This window comes from Ambystoma mexicanum, chromosome 4p, assembly GCF_040938575.1.
Source record: "Ambystoma mexicanum isolate Mex_15411 chromosome 4p, UKY_AmexF1_1, whole genome shotgun sequence".
Taxonomy (NCBI): Eukaryota; Metazoa; Chordata; class Amphibia; order Caudata; family Ambystomatidae; genus Ambystoma; species Ambystoma mexicanum.
This window is the reverse complement of record NC_090927.1, coordinates 1003522350-1003547294: the sequence shown is the minus strand read 5'-3', so window position 1 is coordinate 1003547294 and position 24945 is coordinate 1003522350. Positions and strand designations below refer to the sequence as shown.

At 47.8% G+C, this 24945-nt stretch overlaps 1 protein-coding gene across 1 annotated transcript in view; it reads right to left on the bottom strand.

Annotated features, from left to right (window-relative positions):
- Nucleotides 1-24945, bottom strand: part of PREP (prolyl endopeptidase) — a 1557310-nt gene that overhangs the window by 680139 nt on the left and 852226 nt on the right. Inside the window, exon 10 of the mRNA XM_069606586.1 lies at nt 13504-13607. Within this exon, the coding sequence (XP_069462687.1) occupies nt 13504-13607 (104 nt within the window). The remainder of the gene's footprint in view (nt 1-13503; nt 13608-24945) is intronic.

Genomic DNA, 24945 nt, shown 5'->3' with positions numbered 1-24945 from the left:
GGTGCTGTACGAGGACCATTGTCCCCAGCAGAAAGGGAGAGGAGGAGAAAGGACAATCTCTGTCTTTACTGTGGCTCTTCTGAGCATTTCTTACGGTCCTGCCCAAAAAGACCGGTGAAACATCCGGGAAACGCCAAGGCTCGACAATAGACAGAGTCCGCTTGTTGAGTACTTCATCCCCCGGACTCCTCTGCTTCGTCTCCTTACACGCTCCCTGTGGTGTTTTCATTCGCTTCAGGCAAGTCCTGGAACGCTTTGTCTGTCATCAACTCAGGGGCCAGTGGCAATTACGTTGACGCACAATACAGCCAAGCAATGCGTATCCCTGTTGTTCCTAAATCCTATCCAGAAGTAGTCAACGCAGTAGACGGCACTACCTTGCTCTCAGGTCTGGTTACCGAACGCACCATCGTCCTGCACATGGTGACTGAGTGTGGCCATACAGAGACCATCTCTTTCGACCGGATAGCCGCTCCTCAGTACAAGGTTATCCTGGCTCTTCCTTGGCTTGACCTTCACAATTCTGTCATTGACTGGTCCGGTCATCAGGTGTGCTTTACCTCTGAACGATGTCAGGTCCATTGTAATAGGAAAGATGAAGACGCACCTGCACTTAGTGTTCCGTTATTGGACGCTGCCCTGGTCGTCGGTGCATTGACGGCTACTCCATTGACACAAGAATACGAAAAAATGTCTATGCTTTCAACAAAGGCAAAGCGGAAAAGTTATCACCACACATACCCTACGATTGCCCCATTGATCTGGTTCCTGGAGCCAAAATCCTCATTGGTCGCCTTTATTCCCTCACTTAGAGGGAAAACACAATATTGAAGGACTCGATAAGCCCTTGGTATGGGTTTTATACACCCGTCCAGGTCTCCAGCCGCCAGTGCTTTGTTCTTTGTCACAAAGAAAGAAGGGGATCTAAGGCCTTGCATCAACAATAGGGCCCTCAGGGCCATCACCGTTCGTAACCAGTACCCCATGCCCTTAATATAGGTGCTGTTGGACCAGCTGGGTACCTATGTCATTTTTACCAAGCTGGACCTGCACAGGGCTTACAACCTTGTCAGGACGCGTGAAGGCGATGAATGGAAGACCGCTTTCAAGACCCGGTACAGTCTTTTCGAGTACTGGGTTCTACCCTTAGGGCTCTGCAATGCCCCTGCCACGTTTCAGTTCTTCATGAACGACGTGTTCTGGGACATGATTGACCATTATGTCGTAGTATATCTTGAGAACATTTTGATATATTCACCATCCATTGATCAGCACATTCTGCACGTGTCCTCTGTGTTGCAACACCTAAGGGACAATCATCTCTTTGCTAAACTTGAGAAATGTATATTTCATGCCACAGAAGTGGAATTCCTCGGCTATGACCTGACCAACCATGGGGTGAAAATTAATCAATCCAAGGTCAAGGCGATCCTAGACTGGCCAATACCCTCCACCACAAAAGCACTACAGTCCTTCCCGGGTTTCGCCAATTTTTATAGGAGATTTATTCGGTCCTTCTCATCAGTGGTGGCACCCTTGACCGCACTTACCAGCAACAAAGTACCCTTCTTGTGGTCCTCCGCGGCCCAAGAAGCCTTTGACGAGCTCAAAACAGCCTTCACTTCTGCACCTATCCTACAACATCCCGATCCCACTTCACCATTCTATGTTGAAGCAGATGCCTCTGGAGTGGCCATCAGAGCCATTTAGTCATAGCAGTGTACCGACACTGGCGTGTTACTTGAGTTGACGGAATACAACATGGACATGGTCCATTCACTACCCTATGTTCAAGGACGTGTGTACATCCCTGATGCTGAGACACGTAGCATTGCCTTGCGTTGGTGCCATGTTTTCGTATGGGCAGTTCATCCTGTCGGAAGGAAAACACTGGATCTCTTGCGCTGATGGTGCTGGCGTTGGTCGATGCAGCGGGACATTGCGGTGTATATAGCGTCCTGCGCTGTCTGTGCTCAGTGTAAATCTTCCGCGGTCAAACCGGTCAAACCGGTTGGTTTCCTACAACCCCTGCCTGTTCCGCAACACCCATGGAGTATACTATCTATGGAATTCATTGTAGACTTACCTCCTGTACAAAGCTACAATACAGTGTGGGTTGTAGTAGATTCATTCACTAGGATGGCCCTGTTTGTGCCGTGTCGTGGCCTCCCTACCATTCCAGCGCTCGCTAACCTGATCCTTAAGAATGTGTTCCACTTTTTTGGGCTCCCGGACGTTATTGTGACTGATCGTGGCTCGTAGTTTACTTATCGTTTCTGGAGGTCACTCACGTCATTCTTCGGCATAGACGAGAGGTACTCTTTCTCTTACCACCCGCAAACTGATGGCCAGACTGAAAGGCTCAATGCAACACTAGAACAATACTTGCGTTGTCTTACTCTGCAACACCAGGAGACATGGCTCTCAGTACTGGCTGCTGCCGATTTTACTTACAATGACTCCCTGCACATGTCCACTGGTTCCTCACCATTTTTTGCCCTGTATGGGCAACACCCACGTGTCTTCCCTTTGGATCCAGTTTTTCCAAGGAATAACCCTGCTGCTCTTGACTGTGTCCGGGATCTGGTCACTGTACACCAACACATCCGACAACACCTGTTGGATGTTCAAGAACACTCTAAAGACTTTGCGGATGTGCATCGCTTGCCGGCCCCTGACTACAAGGAGGGAATGCGAGTCTGGCTGTCCACAAAGAACCTCTGAATGCCTGGATGAAGGACTTTAATGCCGCGATTCGTGGCAGTCCCTATGTGATCACTAAAGTCATCAATCCTCTGGCTTTACCATTGGCTTTACCAGTTTCTTGGAAAATGCATCCCGTGTTTCACGTCTCCCTGGTCAAACCATGTCTCTCCAGTACTAGACTCCCTGACCGGCCCCCACCTATCGCAGTGCATGGTACAGATGAATATGAGGTGAAGGCCATCCTGGACACCAAGCTGCATTGTGGTGTGTCATATTATTTAGTAGAATGGAAGGGCTATGGTCCGGAGAACCGGACCTGGCAACCAGAACGCAACATCAACGCACCCCTTCTGCATTCCTGTTTCCTGGCTTCTCGGGCTGTGAGGGGCCCTTTGGGGGAGGATGCGGTCAGGATTCCGGCCACCTGTTTACCCAAGCTGCTTCCTATAGGCACCCCAAAGCAAACGCTGCCAAGGACGGCTCATCTGCGTGTGCATACATGCTTGTCCCCGCAGCCAGAGGACCTCATTCCTTGCTCGATACCGGTTCCATTGGAAACTAGGGAGACCACGTCTAGTCACTCGTCACGTGTTCCGTGCAAGTCGGCACGCTCAGGCAGTGTCACGTGACATACCCAACAAAAGAACGCCTTTGGCAGTGTAACAACGCCTCTGATTGAAGTTGTCGTTACGGATAACATATCCTTTTCTAGTCCTAGGTTTCTACGGTTCACGATCCTGTACCTGTTATTGACCCCTTGCCCTGCCTCACGGACTGCTGTACTGAACTTCCTTTGTCTTCACGCACTTCATCGACGGACCTTGCCTGTTCTAAGGACTATTCTACTGCAGGACGATTGTGTCTAGTATTTGCCTGCACGCCGCCCAACCTATTGCCTGTCCCCGGATTGCTCTCCATGTCCTGTTGAGTCTTGCCAGCACAACAACAGTTTCTGCCTGCACACGGATCCCGCTCGACTGAAGGTTCTGTTCCCACTCTGCTCGTACCAGTGCAAACTCTTTATCCCTTCTAAGAGCACTTTTTCAACCTTCGTTACTCCCTCAGCTTCTACGTTACCTGGATCCCACACTCCTCTTTTACTTGGATCTCCTAGAGGGACTCTGGGACTCATTGAGCATGGATTAGAGACTTCCTTGTGCTCTCTGTAACTTAGGCATCCTTGTGCCTTCGGGATAGGTTTTGGACCTTGATCTCACCTGGAATTCCTCTGAAGACTCCTCTCCGGCACTCATGGACTTTTCCATTTCTTCTTCCACACTTCCTGGCTCCTCCTTGGTAAGAAACACTCCAGCGCCCTCTATTGTGGTTTATCCGTAATTCCTGGTCTCTCTCAAATCCTAATTGTTTTTTGTTGATTGTAGGCGATTAACAGCAGCCTTGAGAAATATCTGAACTGGCCTTCTGTTGTCACCTATCTGAACGGTACTTAGCTTGCTCTGATCAAGAGGTTAGCAATATCCTGTGTTTTGCTGGACCTTATGTTCTTGGCTCCATACAGCATTTGTTAACTCTGTCTTTTGTCTTGCATCTGGTGGTGTTGAGGTTGAAACCCCTGTCTTCCGATCACTAGACCCCTCGGCTTGTCATATATGAACAACCAAGAGGAACATTGGTAGGAAGAACTTGGCGTCTACAGGCACGAGTACTACAGTCTTCTTGATCATTGGTGGACACTTGTGGTGTGTTCCTTAACAAGAATCTTTTCTTCCCAAATTAATAAAAGCAGATCCGGTCGGATTTGTAAAAGGCAGAAATAGCTCATCAAATGCTAGACTCCTACTAGATTCCATTCATCTTGTTACGAAAAATAAAATAGATAAACAAGGATACACTGCGATTGCACTTGATGCCGAAAAAGCCTTTGATCGGGTCGGCTGGGAATTCCTGTTCCAGTCTCTAAGATGGCATGGTTTTGGTGAATGTTTTATCTCTTGGGTCAAACTTCTATATTCTAATCCCAAATCTTCTATTTTTATTAATGGTCAATCATCTACCTATTTTCCCCTCAAAAGGTGACTAGACAAGGTTGCCCCCTATCACCTATCTTATATGTTCTATCACTTAAACCCTTACTACAACGTATCAGAAGCAACATTAACATTCCAGGTTTGACCTGTGGCAAACAAGAGATAAGAATTGTGGCTTATGCCGATGACATCCTTATCCTCCTAAAAATAAAAATTCCATGCTTACTTTCAGTCTTAAATGATTTCTCTATGGCTTCTGGTTATAAATTGAACAAAGATACATCAGAGATGTTACCCCTAAATTCATTCAGCCTCAAACATGAAATTGACATGTATGGTTTCAAGTGATGTGACAGCTCACATAATTATTGTGGTCTTCTCTACACCTCCTCTACTAAGTACACTGTTAAACTCAATTCTTAATCTCTCATTCATAGACTTCAAGAGCTCACCTCTCTTTGGTCTCCCTTATATCTATCTAGGTGGGGTTATCTAGAAACCATCAAGAGGATAATGGGTGAAAACATCATCTATTACTTACAAACGCTCCCTGTACTAAACCTCTTATGTGACATTGGTAAAAATAAGAATTGCTGTTAGCAAACTCATAGGTCCCTTTGATCAAGGGGGTGCCAGGTTTCCTGACTTTAAATGATGATATAATGCCTTCCTACTCAAACAAACATGTATCTAGCTTACCTCCTTTGATCTACATGCCCTCTCCACTTGGTTTCTTCTTGAAAAGGAACAAAGTGCCTCCATTAGAACTCAAGATTTGGTATATGTGTCTGGGTCTATCGCCTCTAAACTTACCAACCCCATCAGAGCTGCTACATCTGGCCTTCTAACCTTTCTTTTCAATTCAATAGGCGTGATAGCTCATAAATTCTCACCTTTTCTCTGGCACAACAGGTCTATTACATTCAATGGGAGACCGCTATATGGGAAATCTTGGCTTGGTAAGGGCATCAGATTAATTCACAAGCTATGGCATACTACAGGTTGGAAATCCTTCCAAGACCTTCAGAAAATCTTCTCCGTGCCCCCCTCAGATTTTAACTTTACAACAAATTAGTTAATGCTTGCCTTGATAGTTTTGACCACTTCACTCAAAATTAGCTTGTTCCAAACCCTGCAAGACTTCTATTAATGACCAAGACCCCCAATGTCAGAGCTGCCCAATTTTACAAACTATTAGGTATCAAAGAATCTCCCACTGACAGATGGTCTATCCAAGCTAAATGGGAAACCGACTGTGGACAACAATTTGATAATGGATGGGAACTACTCTGGTCCAAAGTCAAATCTATCTCCAGTTCCGCTAACATATCACAAAACGTATTTTTCTTTCTCCATAGAGCCTTTGTCACCCCATTGCGATTACTTAAAGCTAGACATGGTACTGATGGGAATTGCTAGACCTGTGGAGATATATCTGGTTCCTACAGTCACATGTTTTTTCAATGCCCTTTTGTGCACTCGTTCTGGCGGGACACGTTCTCTCCTTAATACCATAATCAAATTCAATCAAATGTAATCTTCCCTTAACATTCACACCTTTGGTAAATCAGATCAAAAAGGAGATCTATCGCTTGTGGCCACTCTTGGTTGTGAGCATGGGGAACATTGAAGGTTTGCAGTAAAGAGACGTAGAAGTGTAAGGGAAATGCTGATTAAGAGCTTGCATACCACTGGTACTGCCTAGGTGACTAGACAAGGAACCTTGTCAGGACACACACCTTGAGGGAATTGTTCAATTTGCCCCCAAAAAGCTAGAAGCCGAGAGATAAATATTGGGCTCCGCGGCAGTAAAGGGGGCATTACCAACTGTAATACCCAGAATGTTGTTTATGTGATTACTTGCCCGTGTGAACTTTCGTATGCAGGGATGACTGCACAGAAGGTTTGGCAGAGAAAATATGAGTTACTAACCGTAGGGACTAATGTACTCTTAGTCCCTAGTCCCCTTTCCGCCATACTGCATGGGCGTCCCTTCCAAAGCACAGGAGATGGAACTTTTTTCATCAGAAAAAAACTTCTTCCCCTTTAAAATTTAGAGGCGGGCACGCATGCGGCCCTGGGAGCATGTACTACCCTGACTCCGCCCACCGACACCACTCCTCAGTCCCAATTGACGCGTCGCCAATATTTAACATTGCCTAATGACACCAGTATTATTAGGGGGAGGATGGTGGGACATAGGGAGGAAAGGGGACTAAGAGTACGTTAGTCACTAGGGTGAGTAACTCATAATTACTCTTACGTCCCGTCCCCTTTCCTCTATACTGCATGGGTGATTACAACTGAATGTAGCCCCAGGGTGGAGAGGAGACCATCCTTAAGCAAGTAAGTTCCTTACAACCACCTGTCCGAAGGCCGCGTCTGATTTAGAGCCGGCGTCCAAAAAGTAATGCTTACAGAAAGCTGAAGGGGTGGCCCAGGTAGCCGCCCTGCTTATGACATGCCACGGAACCTGCCGCTGGAAGGAGATGGTCGTGGCCTTGGCCCTGACTGCGTGAGCGTGCATGTTGGCTGGCAGTGGCTTGTGCTGCCCTTCATAGGCCTCTTTGATGGCTGCAACCATCCACCATGCAATAGAAGCCTTGGATGCCTGATAACTGGGTCTGGAGCCGCCAAAGTTGACAAAAAGTGCATCCGACTTGCGGAAGCCCTTGGTCCTGTCCAGACAGAATTTCAGGGCGTGTCTAACATCCAGATGGTGCAAGACTCAGCCTCGTCCTTGGGGTCAGCGAACAAATGTCCTTGTTTAGAGGAAAGGCAGAGGGTACCTTAGGTAGGAACTCTGGGTGAGTCCGCAGGACCAACTTATCCCTGTGGAAAGTGGTGTATGGTTCTGAGGCCACCAGTGCCTGGATCTCGCTGACTCTGGGAGCGGAGGTAAGTCCCACCAGCAAAGCGGTTTTAATGGTGGCCAGCCTGACGTCCGCGGGCGCCAATGGCTCAAATGGTTTGTGCGCCAAGGCGCCCAACACCACATTGACGTCCCGCACAGGGTGTGGCCTCTTAATGGGCGGGAAAAGCCTGGACAATCCCGCCAGATGTTTCTTGACAATCGGGGAGGAGGAGAAGACCTCCTTCTCCGAATTTCTGTAGGCCCCTGTGGTTGCCAGGTAAGTGCGACATGTGTCCACCTGAATGCCTGAGTGAGCGAGGTGTGCCGAGGAGAGCACATCGTCCAGCGTGAACATAAGGGGGGGAGGGTCGATCTCCTTAAGAATCCGCCCAGTGACAGAACCTGCTCCATTTGCTTTTATATTGGCTCCTGGTAGCCTTGCTCCTGGCGCCCTGATTGATCTCCAGGTTAGCCCGTGATAGGCTCAGGTGCTTGAGGGTGATCTGCTCAGGAACCACGTTGCAAGGGCTAACTTCTGAGGCGCGGGGTGGAGGACCCTGCCCCCCCTGCTGGGACAGGAGAGGTGCCGGACCCAGCGGAAGGTGAATGGGTGGTCTGTCCGTGAGGCTGAGCAGTTCGGAGAACCAAGGTTTCGCTGGCCACCAAGGAGCTATCAAGATAATGCTGAGGTGACAAGCTTCCTTCATCTTGCGGAGTACCCTGGGGCTCAGGGGTGTGGGAGGAAAGGTATATGCTGTCATGCCTTTCCATTGAATCTGCAATGCGTCTCCTAGGGAGCCAGGGCGCAGCCCCTGCCAAGATGCGAACTGATGGCACTTCCTGTTCTTACAGGAGGTAAATAGATCCACCTGAGGATGGCCCCATGTGTTGAAGAACACCCGCAGCACCTGGTCGTTCAATTGCCATTCATAATGGTCTGCTCCAAGCCTGCTGAGCCTGTCTGCTTCCAAGTTGTCCTCCCCCGGGAGGTGGACTGCCGTGAGGTAGATGTTGTTTTCCAGGGCCCATTCCCACATGCTGACAGCTAGACTGTACAGCAGAGGGGACCTGGTACCCCCTGCTTGTTGACATAGTAACATGCTGGTGGAGTTGTCGGTTTGGATAAGGATGGCCCTGCCCTCAATGAGCGGAAGGAGGGCTCTGAGGGCTAGCCAAATGGCCCTGAGCTCCAGCCAGTTGATATGGAAACCCTGCTCCTGCCGGGTCCAGACGCTGTGGCTGTCCAGAGTGGTTCCTCAGCCCTCTAGGGAGGAGTACGTAGTGATGACGACCTGAGGAGACGGCTGCTAGAAGGGCATGCCCATCCGCGGGTTGCAGTCCCTGGCCCACCTTGAGAGGTTCGAGTGGGGAGAAGGCGGTATGCTGACCAGCTCCGCTTGGTAGCCCTTCTCCTGATTCTATGAGGCTGTGAAGTGCAGCTGCAATCTCCTCCTCCGGAGCCTCGTATGTGGCACGGCCAGGAGGGCCGCTGTCCTGATACCCAGTAGGTGTTGGTACCACCAAGCCAAGGTCCCTGCTCTGGTAAGGAAGTGCGTAGTGGCCCTCTTGATGGCCATAATCTTGTCCTCCGAGGGAAATACCTTCTCGGAGCTTGTATCCCAGATGCGGTCCAGGAAGGTGAGCTCAGCGTGGGCTGCAGCTGAGACTTCTTGAGGTTGATAGTAAACCCTAGGTCGTGGAGTCTGTTCATAAGCGCGGAGAAAGGCGGGTAACCCCCTCTGGGGATCTCACCCTGACGAGCCAGTCATCAAGGTACGGGTAGACATGGTGGCCCTGAGGGGGGCTGCCATTGCATTCATGAGTCAGTCAAATATCCTGGGGGCCGAGTTTAGGCCAAAGGGTAGCACCTTGTACTGGAAATGACAGCCCATGATCCTGAAGCGTAGGAAGGAGTGATGGGGCTGCCAAATTGGGACATGTAGGTAGGCGTCCTTCAGATCTAGGGAGCACATCCAGTCTCCCTCGTCTAGTGTCTCTGCAATGAGTGCTGGCGTAACCATCTTGAATTTCTGACGAGGCAGGGAGAGGTTGAGGGTGGATAGGTCCAACACAACTCTCAGGCCAGCCTGGTTCTTCTTTTGTATGGTGAAAACCCTGGAATAGAAGCCTAATCCTCTCTGGGAGGATGGTAATTCTTCCACTGCTTGGGTCTCGACGAGCGACCATCTCCGCCAACAGAGTTGCTGTCCCAATCTGTGGGCATGGAGGGGAGGAGGAAGGAGAGGGAGGTATCAGTAGGCGGAACCCCCTGGATACTACGTAGAGGATCCTGGGGTCCGCAAAGTTCTAGCGCCAGAAATGCATGTGAGAGGTAAGCCTGCCACCCACTGGAGACACGTGGACCCGTAGAGATGCGTCATGCCCCTTTGCCGTCTCAGGCTGCTGCAGAGGAGGAGGACTGGAAGAAGCCATTGCTCCCCCCCTTTTTGTTGCGTGCGCCTGTGCTGACTCAGCGAGTTGTCAGGTTGCCTCGACCTCTGTTTCTGGAATCCCCGGAACCTGACAAACTCCTGCCCCTTGTCGGAGCGTTGATGCAACTGGGTGTACGACTTGGACGTGGCCTTCGTCAGGATAAAGACTTTGCAGTTTGCGAGATATCTTTTTATCTAATTCCTCGTCAGTGGTAGAGTGGAAGAGGTCACTACCCTTGAACGGAAGGTCCAATATGCGATCCTGGACTGCAGGGTCAAACTTAGTAGCCCGAAGCCAGCACGTACTCATGTCCGTGGCGATGCAGATGGACCAGCAAGAGGTTTCGATGTGGGTCACAGTGGACTCCATGATGTCTTGCGCTACCAGCCTGGATTCTCCTAGACCCGCCTTGAAGCGTGACTGGCTCTGCACCGAAGTTCCGGAAGGAAGTCTGCCATTTCCCACCACAACCGCTTGTTAGCGGCTGCCAGCATGGCATCCGCGTTGGCCTGACGCAGGTGCAGGGAGGCATTTGAGTACAGCTTCTTCCCGTACACCTCCAAGATCTTCTCCTCCTTGCCTAGCAGCACCGAGGATGAGGTGGCTGAGGACAACTTAGGCTTAGAGTAGAGTGACACCGCAGCGATCACTGAATAATGCAGCTGGGGGTGCGTTGATAACAAGAGTGTATCCCCTTCCATCGGTCTATACTTGGCATTGAGGCGCTGATTGACAGGTTGGGCCGAGTGTGGCTTGAGCCACCCCTTCTTGGCCAGAGCCACAATATCCTTCTGCATCAGGATACCCGTCTTGGTAGGGGGTCTTAGGGTGAGGACTTCTTCCAAGACCCCCTCCTCGGGCTGCTCTACCTCGGTTTGAGGAAGGCCCAGATATTCTGCCAAACCTGCAAGCCTGTAGTGGAAGGCCTTTGCTGACAACAGCATGCCAGGGTCCTCCTCCTGGTCTGTATCCACCTGAGTGTCCAGCTGATACGGAGCAGGAGGAGGGGTGCTGGGCACTGTGGGCTGCGGCGTGGAGACCGGAGCCGGAGGCTGTTGTGGGACCGCCTGAGCTGTGGGAGGCTGGGGAGCCGGAATCGAAGGAGGTGGAGGGAGCTGCGCTGGGGCCTGTGGTGCCGGGGCCATGCGAGGAATGACTAAGGGTGCCAGTGGAGTGACCGGGCGAGCACGTCCCTGACTGCATCCCGTAGGATGGCTCTCATCTGGGGGGTTTGCATCAGCACCAGGAACCTTTAGAAGAACCTGTTTCCAGCGGCAGAAGCAGTGGCACGAGATGTTGATGGAGTGGCTGGGGGCTGCTGGGGCCGGAGCGCCCTCTGTCTAGGTAGCAGGGGAAACCTGCCCTGCGCTGCTGATGATAAACTGTAGGACACGCACCTGGTTGACTCCAGTCCCACCTTGAAACTCCTTCACCAGCTTGCTCTGTTCCTAGGAGTGGCATCGGACGAGCGGCCATGTTGTCTGGCACGGCGGCCATTTTGTCGAGCTGCGTGCCAAAGTCGTGGTGCATGACTTCCCTGGGCCCAGCCTCCTACAAGACTCTTGGTAGTGGAACCTGAGGCCTACTCTGCACCTCAGGTCTAGGCCTGGAAGGCGTATTGCCCTCGGCATTGTCGCCGGCAGTGCTGCATGTAGGTGCTCCCTTGGACATTAATCCGGTACTAGGGCATTGCCCCTCGGATGTAGACCCGAGAAAAGAAGCTTACGGTCCCTCAGCCCTGATTCCAGAAGAATCCGACGACCACTCGGCCGTGAAGCCGGTAGCTGGACTAGCCTTGGTGCGCGTGCTGGTACAGAACCCGAGAGGTTCCTCCCACTTGGGCATTTCCTCAGGAAGGAGTCGACCTTACGGGGTGCGATGGAAAATAGCGACCCTCCTTGGGGCCTCAATCTCTGCTTGATGAAGTTTTTCCAAGTCCTCTGTAGACGATCTTTCGAAGAGCTCCCTCCACCTAGCTAGCCTGTTCTTCAGTGCACGTGGAGTCAGTGCATTGCACGCGGTACATCCTTGCCAGCTGTGGTCAGGGCCAAGGCAGCGGAGGCAAAAAGCATGGGGGTCAGACGTAGGGAAGAGCCCCTCACAGGCTGCACACCTGCTGAAGCCCGCTGAAGTCAAAATGCGCCAGGGAGGAGCGTGACGCCGGAGGACTGAGTACCTGAATGACAAAGAGAAGACAAAAAGATGAAGAAGAATTCGGGAAAGAGCGCATGGTATTACATGGCCGAAAGTCAAACCCAGGAGCGCTGGTGAAATCGGCCCGTTCCTGTCAATGCAGGAAAGGGGAGTGGCGCCGGTGGGCGGAGTCAGGGTAGCATATGCTCCCAGGGTCACACACCCGCGCGCCTCTAAATTTAAAGGGAAAGAAGATTTTTTTCTGGTGAAAACGGTTGTCTCCCGTCCCTTGGAAAGGACGCCCATGCAGTATGGAGGAAAGGGGACGGGACTTAAGAGTATAACTGAGCACAAATTGTGCATATGAACTAAGAAAGTGACAGCTTCGATGGTAGCACACTATGTGGAGAAGGGCCACTCAGAGAATGATCTACGGTGGACCATAATCGAACAGGTTAAGGTTCCAACCAGAGGTGGGAACATTGTAAACATGTTGCTGCGGAGGGAACACAACTGGGTCTTTAGACTGAAATCTGACATTCATGGTCTTAATGACACGATTCCTTGTCATTTATCACCACTAGCCACATAGGATAAGAGTTCTGTATGACTGAAACTGGCTGACGTTGTAAGGGAATGTGAAAAAATAAATGTGCTCTTCTGTCAAATAATCACTCTTTCGGTTCTTGTTTGGTAAAAAGTTCGGAAATGAGTGGTCTGGTATCAGCTCAGCGATTAGAGGGTGTTCCGACAAAAGTTGTAGTTCTACAATTCTGTTACAAGTTCTATTATTTTAAATGTTATATACACAGTGGTTTATGAGTACTTACATTGGGGTAATAGGAAATCAGGGAGAGGCCTAAACGTCCCTTTTATCACCTAGTAAAGCGGGCCACTAGCGCAGACTAGGTTTAGCCACTCAATGAGATTAGTCAGAGTTTTTTGTAAGGGACATTTACCTAGATGGGAGGCTAAATAAATTAAGAGGTTCTCTATCTTTGTGTGTGAGTTTTTATAAAAGGCAACATCACAGCAGGAAAAAAACGAATGCATTTCAACAGAATACTACATTTAGTAATCAAATGGGGTAATGTTATACCCATGCACCACCGCTATGCTTCAACGTGTCGATCCCCATATGCCATAATTTACGGGTGAGATATGGGAACGTGTGTTTTTTAATAACTGAAATCAAATTCTTTTAATGGGTTTCGCTGCACTTTTCCAGGTCGTTTGAGAGCCCAACGCTTTCAAAATGTGTTAAGACCAGACATAGGAAAAGGATCGAAGCACTATTTTAAAAAAAAGAATCAATACACTTTGGATTAGAGCACAAGCTAAGCAATGTATCCCAAGACAGGTGCATGCACATTGTATAGTCTTTATTACCTGCACGGTCTGGTAATCAGAAGGCTCAAATCCTTTCACCGTAACCTCTCGGAAAACAGTTGGCTCAAATACCTCCTTGGTCAGATCACAGTGATAAATAATACCTAGGAAAGAGGTCCAGTCCGTCAGCTTAGTACACATGCATCATTGAAAGAACATTGGATCAGATGGCATGACAGCTCAAAACAAATAGCAACCTTACCCACAGCAGGGTTAGAAAGCAGCCTTGAGTACGTCTGCAAGATTAATTATTCACGGGGCTTGTTCGCTAAATAACAAATGGAGTCCTTTGTGGAGAAAGCACAATGACAGCTTCATCAACAAAGGCGCGTAAATTAAGAAGAGCCGCTGCACAATTTAAAGGAATGGCCTAGCATAGAGGTAGTACTGCACATTCATTACCAGTCACAGAATGGGTCAAGTTTTGCAGTCCAAGAACGTGACAGTCAATATCTAAAGCAATGGCATGGACTGTGATGGAAAACGCACAAGAACGTCATTATCAACGCAAGCAAGTGTACACAAAAAGACAAAAAAGTCCTCGACAAAACATCCCCAAAGCAGAAAAAGACAAAGCAGAAAAAGAAACGCTGGGTAAGCTCCCATTTTACGCTGGGCGCATCGCAAAAGAAAACATCAATCAGAACAGTGAGTCTCTTTTTTGCTCCTATAACCTGTGTATTCTTGTTTGATTGTTTATTTCTATAGCGCACCGAACCCAGGGGTATCTGGGCTCATTAGAGCAGAATACAATTGTCACATACATAGTCAAATAGTTAGTTACAGAATACCCTTGTTGCAAAAATAGGCATGTAGCCTGTTACAAATTGCATTCAGAGTAGGAACATTAGCAGAAGCAAGAAAAACATGAGACATGGCCACAGATTGCAAATTGCATACAGTGTAAAAAGGTAGTTAATAGCTATGTGTAAAGGCCTGCAGCTAAAGCAAAGAACATAGTGTAGGAGAGGTGGTGTGAGCAGAGAGTAGTGTGGAAAATGTTGGGCTCCTGATGTGGCAGTTAGTACTTACTAATTAGCCTGAAATTGGTAAAAGACTGGGTCGACTTGAGGGCAGGAAGGAGTGTTCCATAGTTGCGCCAGAATAACAGGGAAACTACTCCCCCCTGACTTTTTTAATTTATATCTTGGGACTACCAGGCAAGACGCGTTGGTCGACCTAGTGACCTGTGTTGAAGATCTGATGGTGAATTTTTCAGTTAGGTACAGTGGGGCTGCATGAGTCGAGGATTTGCATGCGAGAGACAAGATTTTCAGCTGAATCTTATCCTTGATGGAAAGCCTATTTGTGCTGTCTTCTTATTACTGATATGTGTAAAGAATTAAAGCATTAGATCAGTGAAATATCATCCACATCAAGCCTGAAAAAGACGGGCATTTGCCATTCGAACCTGAACATTACTAAAACACCATTCGAGCCCCCTAAAAAAAATGTACAAGTAACCCCTGCACATCTTTCGCTCTGGTTCCTTGTGGAGGCTATTTTACTAATCAAATGGACTGGGAGTAGGTGGTCAATTTTTGGGAGCAAAATCACAGGAAGGCTGCTTCTTTGGTTCCCCTAGTTTTTGACACAGGGAAGAAACAGAGCACTTCCGCCTTGAAAAGTGGTCCTGAAGACCTTGGGACCTCTGAAGCGACCTGGCTCTAGCGTAGAAGCCTCTTGAGACATGGAAGGGAACTATGGCTTGGAAATCACAGACACAGTCTTGAGAGTCATAGCATTTCGGAAACTTGTCTTCTGTCGTGGGACCATACAACACTTTTGCACTGAACGGGTGGTCCAGAGCATCTTTTAAGTCCTCCTTGTGCCGATTAGATGCCTGCAGACATGCCTTATGCTGCACCTCGACCCGTAGGCACATGACACAGGCTGCCATTTCTACATGGCCATAAGCCACATTCAACATGTGAGGGGAGACATGCTTGGCTTCCACGAGCCGAGCAGGGAGCTGATTGCAAATTATTCCAAAAAATGTTGAAGTCTTCCACCATTTCCTTCCACAGCCTCAGATTGCCTACAGCCAGCAAGACATCTGAACTGGCCTGCCTGCGAAGGAATACATCTTCTTCCTGATGCCATGTAGGAATGCATACTACGTGTCGAGTTATTTTGCTGCAGATGTGGTGGTGGGCACTGCTTGACTAGAGCCATTACAAGCACATAGCAAAGTGTCTCACCTTGCACCAACCTGCATTTTGCCCCAATGTTCCTGTTGGTAGGATGAGACGAGTGTGGCTTCTAACAAGCATCATCCACAATTTTATTTACATTAACTAGAAGCTGATGCAACTGGGATACCTTGAAGTGAGCACTAGAACAAAAATCCCTTTGGAAAGTGGGGTGTTGTCTGGCACAGGTAGACTGATTCACAAGATGTCTACGTCTACTAGGATTTTCCAGGTCTTTCTCTGAACTGAGGTCCGTGTCAGTGTCCTGCTCCCTAGGGGACACATCCCCCAATTGTGTCTTCCCTCCTGGAACCAGGAAGGGGCAGAGACACAGCAGTAGTGACAGGAGGCACCAGTGACCCAGATCATGCAGGGTCAGCCAGAATCATCCGACCGATCATACAGTGTCAGATTGCAAGCAGAGGGGGGAGAGGACGGAGCTGGAAGAAGAGAGGTATCAACCGGAACCAAGGCAACATAATGCATGGCAGTCAATGACTGTGCGTTCCGGCTTAGTGATATCTGCTACGTAAGATCCCAATGCTCTTTTGATCACAAAAGAATGATCCCATGTATAAGTGAAAAGTCATTTAGAGCTGTGAATATAATATTTGAGGCTGAGTCAAAGAGTTGGGTATATTGAGGGGGCTGCCTGGGAGGTCGGCATAACTAGCATTTCCTGAGAGCCCACCCCTGTGTCTGTCTGCTGGATTGCTGATCTCTAGTCTCAGGGAACGCGAAGGGTAGTGAACATTAGTCCTGGTCTTGGCAGGAGGAACTCAGAATCTCTAATGGCGGCAAGATTAGCTGACGCAATGAAGGAACCAATCTCTTGATGTGGGGGCTGAATCTCCAATGAGGAGGGAAAATCTTGAAGAAAGGTTGCCCCCAGGAGCAGTGGGTACAGCAGATCGGCCATGTCAGGGCCCCCCCTGCACGAAGCGAGAAGGGGCTGGCTCATCTGTGTGAGGCTTATTCGTCTTTCGCATTTTATTTTTATCTGAATGGTCTTTGACATGACGGATCGTATGACCTTGGTGTGCTCCAGTATCATGCTCTCGGAGCATCTCTAGCAACCGAGAAGAGCAACACTGGCAGTTGCTGGTGGATGCTTAGTGGCCTCCCCAGGGCACCAGCGGTAGAAGATGAGGCAGGCAGGAAAGTGGCCGGAGGAATCATAGAAAAACCTTGTGGCGCGCACCAGTAGACCAGAGTTCTTCGTTCACATTGTTTTTTATACGTTGTTAATTACTCCTGTTTAAGTATTAATTTGATTTATATCCCAATGCATCACATAAGTACTTGATTTTTAAAAAGTTGTCCCACAATGTAAGGTTTGACACAAAAAGTAAGGTTTCAGAATACACACAAGGAGCCTGCTGACTGCAGACCCTAACTGCAGAATGGAACATCATCTTGCATTCTCCAGCTGCCGTCCTCTGTACGCACATCCCCAGTTACTAAGAGAGGATGTATGAGCAAGGGGAGAACTGGCTGCAGGAGCAAGACATAAATTTGCTGTCAGACCCAAAGTGCAAGAGCGCAGTTAAACATGCACTGGCCCACACCATGGGTGTAGAAATCTCTAAACATAATTTCTACATTTACACCCTTTTTTCAGTGATTGAAAAGTAAAAAGACAAAGCATAGGCATTTCTATTTACGTCCGATCAGGGCAGGAAGGGACCTCTAAAGACCCACCTGCCCACATTGTTGTTTCTTCTGTGCTTGATCTGCCATTGGGGAGACCAACCAAGGGATTGTTGCAGATCTGAGCGACTCCCTCTGTGAATCATTGATGCGCTCCAGGTTTTAAAAGCTACTTATGCAGAACAATTCCTAGAGGCACATTTTCAGGAGCGCAAAGAATTTGATGACGATATAGAACGTAAGCGAACACAAAGAGCACGCGATCTTGATTATCTGGGGAGAGAGGTTAAAAAACCCAGTCCAGTAGTAGATTGGGAAGACATCGAGGAATTCTTTCCTGCGTACGATTCAGTACCAGGTACGTCTAGGGCGAATATTGACAATGACTTCGACACCAGACGCATCGGAGAAACGATTGATAGAATATATGATGAAATGGGGCTAGAACAAATACCCCAAGGGGAGGGGGAAGACGAGCGCCTGGAAAGCACTCAGCTGTATGACACTGAGGAAGTCACCCAAAGTAGTGGGGATAGAGAACTATCCCTGGATAGATTGGAAATAAGCAGGAACAAAGAAGATACGCACTAGTTGGGGACAACCAATGTCCGACTCCGAAAGGGAGGAGCGCAAGGAAAATGAGGAAGAGGGACAGAGCGAAAGACGACTCCCAAGAGAAAAGGAGTAAGGTGGTCAGACAATAGCGAACCTATACCAAGAACATCAGAGTCCGCCACGCAGCCTGACCGATATGAAGAAGTATCTCACGGTCAGAGGGGGGTGTCTTCACTGCCCTATGTGGACAGACTAAGGGCATTACCAGATAGACGGCGATGCAGGAATATTACCCCTGCAATAGACAGGAGAACAATGAGAGAAGAGAGAGAGGGTTACACATTCCAATTTCTGTTGCTCGAGAAGGGGGGAATAAGACCACAATATATTCCATGGCCACACATGGATCGAGAACATTTGAAAAACAAGCTTCTAATGCTGACATCGGGAGCTGGAAAATGGATACATGAGTTAGAAAAAATGACAGGAGGCTGTGTGGAATGACAGGGCATTTGGCGCGCACATGCAGAAGTCAAGGCATGATGCAGAACGGCCAAGGAACAGGAGCAGGCATGACAAATCCACCTGCAGTTTTACAGCAGGGTGGTGCACAGAATCACATTGTGCAATAACAAGCACAAGGAGCGCAGCAAGGGGTGCAACCGTAAAACATGGGGAATTTTCCGCAAAGGACAATCCCAACAGGCACCGCTGCAACTATCACAGACCATGAACCCTGGAATGGGAGGTAACAATGGGAATGGGGGAAATCCACCAGCACACAGTGGGCCGAATGTATATATAAGATAGGACAGTTCACTGGGAACCCTCATGTGTTCTATCATATCGATGACACCAGACCCTCACAGGGAACCCACGGTGGATGTCGTCAGAGGATAGGGAATATTAATTCCTAGTTGACGTGGGTGTGACACGCTCGTGAATACGTGAAGGCACATTTCCTTGTCCGGCGAGGCCATAGATACTCAGAGTTTTACAGGAGCGACCAGTCGAGTTCTCTTTACAAAGGCCCTTCCAGTCTCTATAGGAGATTGCAAAATGAATGTACCTCTATTATATTCTCAACAGACCCCAGTAAATATTTTGGGTCGAGATTTAATGACAAAATTGAACATAACAATCTCGTTCACGGAGGAGGTCATAGTATGTTCCACTCCAGGAATGCACTATTCAAATGTATGCAAAATGGTTAGAGCATACTCAGGACACGTAGCCATGAGGGCTATACCACTATAGCCAGAAATCTTTGCATATGGCATGCATATGCTTATGGCAGGATTGCCAGGCCTTGCGGACAGGATCATGAGAACCCCTGATGAGTTCCTGTTCAGACCCAGAATACCTATGCATGAGGAGAAGGGACAAGTATTTCCCTTGATGATACACACCACTGCAATACGAGGGAAAGTTGTCTTAGTTGACGGTTACGATGACGAGGACAGACAATGGTGCGCAATAATTGCCATTGTACAGTCACTGTACATACTGTATATTTGACCTCTCTGCCAGTCCATGCATTATCTATGATCTCTGTTACTATTCTTGCTGTAAATCTTGTATATATAATGTAATGTAATATGTGTACCTATCTTTGTAACACTCTTCTGTAACCACCTTTCTAAACATGCGCCCTGATGCCCTCGGGCAGGTTGCGCAATACAAATAAACAAATACAAATTGAAGAAGGATATCGAGTGACTGATGTCACTGATGACGATCTGTTTGAAGAACAAGCAGAAATGGAAGAGACGATGGTGGATGTGAGTCTCACCTTTTGGGTAAAGATGATTAAAAGAGAAGTACCACAGAGAATGATGTTGGCACTAAAATGTCCTGAATATTTTGATGACAACATAGCTAAGGTGCCTGTCTCAGTGTGGACTACATGACCCTATGACGTGGGTCTCTTGAAGGGGGTTGGAGAAGTAAGGATTAAACTGAAACCAGGAGAAATTCTACCAAGAGCCTGATAATATCCCATGTCCAGAGAGGCAGATGAGGGGATTTTCAAGATACTTTCTGCCATGATGGACCAGGGCATCTTAGTGATGTCAGAGTCACCATGTAATAAGTCAGTGTATCCTGTGAAAAAAGTAAAGGGGGGTCATGGAGGCTAGTACAGGACCTAAGGCCAATAAACAGTATTGTTGAGGCCGAGTTCCCTCTAGTTCCTAACCAGTCTACAATCCTATGTAATATACCCGTTGAGGCAAAATATTTCACGGTGATTGACTTGAAAAATGCATTTTTCTCAATCCCGTTGCACCGAGACTCACAAGATCTGACGTCATTCACATTCAGACAGATGCGTCTGAAAAGCACGAGGCTGCCACGGGGGTACTGTGATTCTCCTATCTTCAACAGAGTCCTGCAGATGGACTTAAGCAATACTGCATTAAAAAGTGTCGTCCTGCAGTATGTGGATGACATCTTAATCTGCAGCACAACAGAAGAGCAATGCAGGCACGATTCTGTTCTGCTACTGACTATACTGGCTGAAAAAGGATATAAGGTTGACAAGGAAATGTTACAATACTGTCAACAGGAAGTGCTGTACATAGGCCAGCTGATCTCACATGAAGGAAAAAAAGTGACCCCAGAAAGGGCTGAAGCCATATTGAACACGGCTAAGCCGCACAAAATAAAGCAGATGCAAAGCCTTTTAGGCCTATGCAACTATGTCAGGGCATGGGTCTTCGACTATAGCTCTTACACTAAGCCTTTACTTCAGGCTCTAAAGAAGGCCCAAGTGACGAAAGAAAGGATCAAATGGTCTGAGGCCATGGAGAAAGGGTTTGCTGTACTCAAAAGAGCTATTTGCACAGCTCAAGTTCTAGGAATCCCCAATTATGCAGAGGACTTTTACCTGTTTTCACACACAAATGGCAGCGTCATGACGGTAGTGCCCACTCAAAGAACCTCATTGGGGTACAATCCCCTGGCTTATTACAGCAGAAATCTGGACCCAGTAATGAGAGGCCACTTCCCATGCAAACAAAGTTTAGCTGCCGCAGCGTTCGCCATAGACAAGGCGACAATCATTGTAATGGGAAGCTCAATGACGTTGTACGTCGAGCACACATTGTCATTTTAGAGAAACCTAAAGACCCATTGACATCTCGGAGAGCTTCTGCTTATGAAGTGATCATATCGAATCCCTCGATAAAAATAGTCTGATGTAAAATAGTGAACCCAGCCATGTTCATACCAGAGCCAGTCACTGAGGGAGAGCCCATACATGACTGTGCAAATTATGAAGAATTCTATGATGAAATCCCCAGGGTGAAGGAAAATACCTTGGCAAGAGGGGAGATCGTCTTTATTGACGGGTCTTCAAGGATAGATCAAAATGACGGAAAAAGATATACAGGCATTGCTGTAATAAAACACATAGCAAATAGGGAATTCCGAGTACTTATTAGTGCACGAATACCACCCCATTACTCCGCACAGGCTGCAGAATTATTGGCATTGATACTCGCCATTGAGAATCACGCAGACCAGGAAGTAACAGTGTACAGCGACTCCCCCTATGTGACGTCAACAGTACACGCAGGCTTAGCGCGCTGGAAAAGGAGGGGCTACCTCCGAACAGACGGCATGGCAGTGCAGCATGCAGCCCTATTGGACAGGCTGATTAAGGCACTACAGCTCCCAGTGGGCATAGATGTCGCGAAATGCGCCGCCCATACGAAAGGGACAGATTTTATCTCACGAAGAAATCACGCAGCAGACACGGAAGCCAAGCGTATGGCATCCAAAAGTGAGACGATCATGAAAGTGAAAGTCGCCTATACCATTGAAAGGATGTTGGTCACATGAACAACACCTGAAGCCTACAATAGCCTTGGGTAAACACAGCTAATGGAACTGCAAGCAAGGGGAGGCACCACAGGAAAAGAAAAACCTGTGGAAACGTCGAGGGTGTTCTTTAAACCCCTCTGACAGCTTGTGTGCGACAAGACAGCACTAGTAAACCAGTAATGCCTGTAGCCCTATTAAAAATAGCGCTGGAGCAGTTACATTACCCGGCGCATATGACAAAGGAGACTCTAGCAGCAACGCTCGCGGAAGACTGGTACATACCGAATTTAGATGAGCATGTTGCATTCTTTATGGGAAACTGCATCATATGCCAGCAATTCACTGCTGGGCACACACTAAAGGTAATGAGAGGAGTCATCCCCAGGCCAAATGGGCCTTTTCTGCACTTGCATGTCCATTACGTCAACATGATTCAAGTATGTAACGGGTACAGATACTTAATTGTTGTGGTGTGTCCATTCTCTAGATGGATAAAGGCAGGTCCATGTACACACCCAAACTCTACATGTGCGGCCAAATGTTTAGTGAAGGAAGTGTTCCCAAGGTGTGGGGGTATGCGAAGTCATGAGATCAGATAATGGCCCTCACTTTGTTAATTCAACATTTGAACAGATTAACTTGCTGCTTGGTATAAAGCACAAGTTCTCATCGGCTTATCATCTGCAAGGTAATGGGATCCGTGAGAAGGCTTGTTGAAGGAGAGAATAGCCAAGTTGAAACTTACTCTAAGGAAGGGATGGTTGCACTGCCTTCCACAGGCACTGTATGCACTTCAGAACCAACCAGGCTCTGACCATCATTTTACGCCACACGGGATGTGTGAAGCTACAGGGCAGGAGAGCATGGATTTTTCTTGGTGATATCAAACCCTACATCGGAGAAGGCCCCCTGCCTGCACCCCAACGAGAGGAATCGATGAGCGACGGGGAAGAACCACAGCATGTGCAGACGGGATCCATGACGAGGAAGAAGGACGCAGGACCAGCAAAGTAAAGACAAAGAACTTTTGCAAGTTGTGGCTTAATTTGGACACTTCCTCTAAGCAAAAAAGGGGATAAGGACATAAAAACGGACACACTGTGCATCCTAGTTGCAGGGTGAAGAAGAAAATTGTACGCACAAGCCACAATATAATCTGTTGATATTGAAGTTTGGACTGAGGCACACTTAAGCCTTGATGAGAAAACAATATGCCAAATTTTGACTGAGGACATTTACATTGGAAGCAAACACAGTATCCTGACTCGTTCCACACCGGAACCCTATTCGGAATCACTTATGGTGTCCCACAGTAGAGACATCACAAAGGACCTAGTCACCTATTTCGACTTAGTAATGAGGTCATACCGTCACTGGTAGGGAGGCTCACCAGTGTTACAGACTTTTTACAAGATCCTGAAAACGAAAAGACAATAAGACAACTCCTTACTGTCATTGCCGAACAACTTATCATACTCCCTGAGTACAGTGAGAAAGAATCAAATGTTCCCAACACAGGCGGAAATAAATGAACTTGTCAACACACTGTTCTTTCGCATAATCAAAGATTGTCCAACTCTTATTGGAAGAACGACACACTCACATTTCTTCGAGACCCAGCAAACACTGAACATTTAAGCCATCTTTTAAATAAGATCAGAATTCTAGTGGCACTCCACGCGACCGGACAGTGCAGACATTGTTTACATCAAGGAAAAAACATATAATACTGAACCCAGCAAGACAGGACAGATGTCCCTGTCACCAGAAGACAGCAGATTGACACACAATCCTCTTTCCTCTTTCGCCTAGTCACTGACTTTCCAGAGCTAGTGGGGAGACCTATCAATGATGACGTCCTCACATTCATCAGAGATCCAGCTAATGTCGCACAGATGGGAATGCTCCTGCATGGAATCATACTTCAAGTGGAATTTTCCAACCATCAGAGAGACTATCTGAGGAGAGTCTAAGGAAGCCTTCCGCCGAGGGACAGATCGAGGGAGCAGAGTCAAGAACTTCATTTGTTATATTTGTTGTCATTTTTTTCCCTATTTCTTCATACTGATCAGAATCCAATATGTCCTCAGGACTGAAGCAGATTAGAGGAGTGGACTGGGAGCTTACTTACTTTGAATATGCATAGTAAAGGAACTCACTGAAGCGTTATTTTATTTTATTTTTCTTCCCATAGTCTAGCAAAGGAACTGCATCCTGAAATAAGAGACAATTTGTCACTCACAAGAAGGGGGACACTTTTGAAGCACCTGACACTCTTCAAACACAGAACTTGAAAGACGTTATTGGGTGAGGGAAAAAATAACAGTGACATTTGTTGAATGATTAAGATGGGGGTGCAGAGCAGCAACCTGGTCCTCCCACAAGAAGAGAGGCGCCCTCTGGAAATGTTGTCGCCTAACACGCACACAAACACTGAATGCACATGAAACAGGCCTAGTGTCAATGGCCGCAGAACCTCGAACCAAAGCAGTAGAGAAGAGAAGCAGAGACTGCCTGCTATAAAAGCCTTCACAACAGATATTGTAAGAAAACAAGAAGAATTAAAAGAAAAACCAACAGAAGCAGTCATTTTAGAAATTCTTGAGAAAACAAAAGCCAACTCGGAGAAACTCTCTGCACAGACAACTGATAGTAGACTCGTTATTCCCATACATAGCCAGAGCGAGGAAACTACAAGAGGAACTGGAGAACAAAACCACAGAGACTTTATTGCCAAGCACACATGTCCTAACACAAGGGACAAGTACCAGGTCTACAATACAGCCATACACCGGAACGGCGTCAGGCTGGTGGCATGAGCATTTGCACGCAGCAGAGAAAAGATGCATGAGGACCAGGAAAGAGCTGCCAGACTCCTGTCCACTCACATGGCACAGATGAAGAGACCTGCACCATGGACCAGGATACCCAAGAGTCCACCAGCAAGAAAAAGTCATACAGATGCATTTAGGGATGTAGTTATAGCAAACTACAGGAAAACACTAAGAATCAAGAGAAGCATGCATGAAGATGACAATGAACTAAACGACTACCTGGACAGCACAGCACATCTGGGAAACAACATCTGGTACCAGCACATGAAAGAAGTTCGAAGATGAAATTCAGAAGGAGAATGCTTTGTTTGTGCACTTCTACCGTACAGCATGGGGAAGTCCAAGATCTTCGTAGCTGTAGAAATTGGATGTCCTGACAGCACATT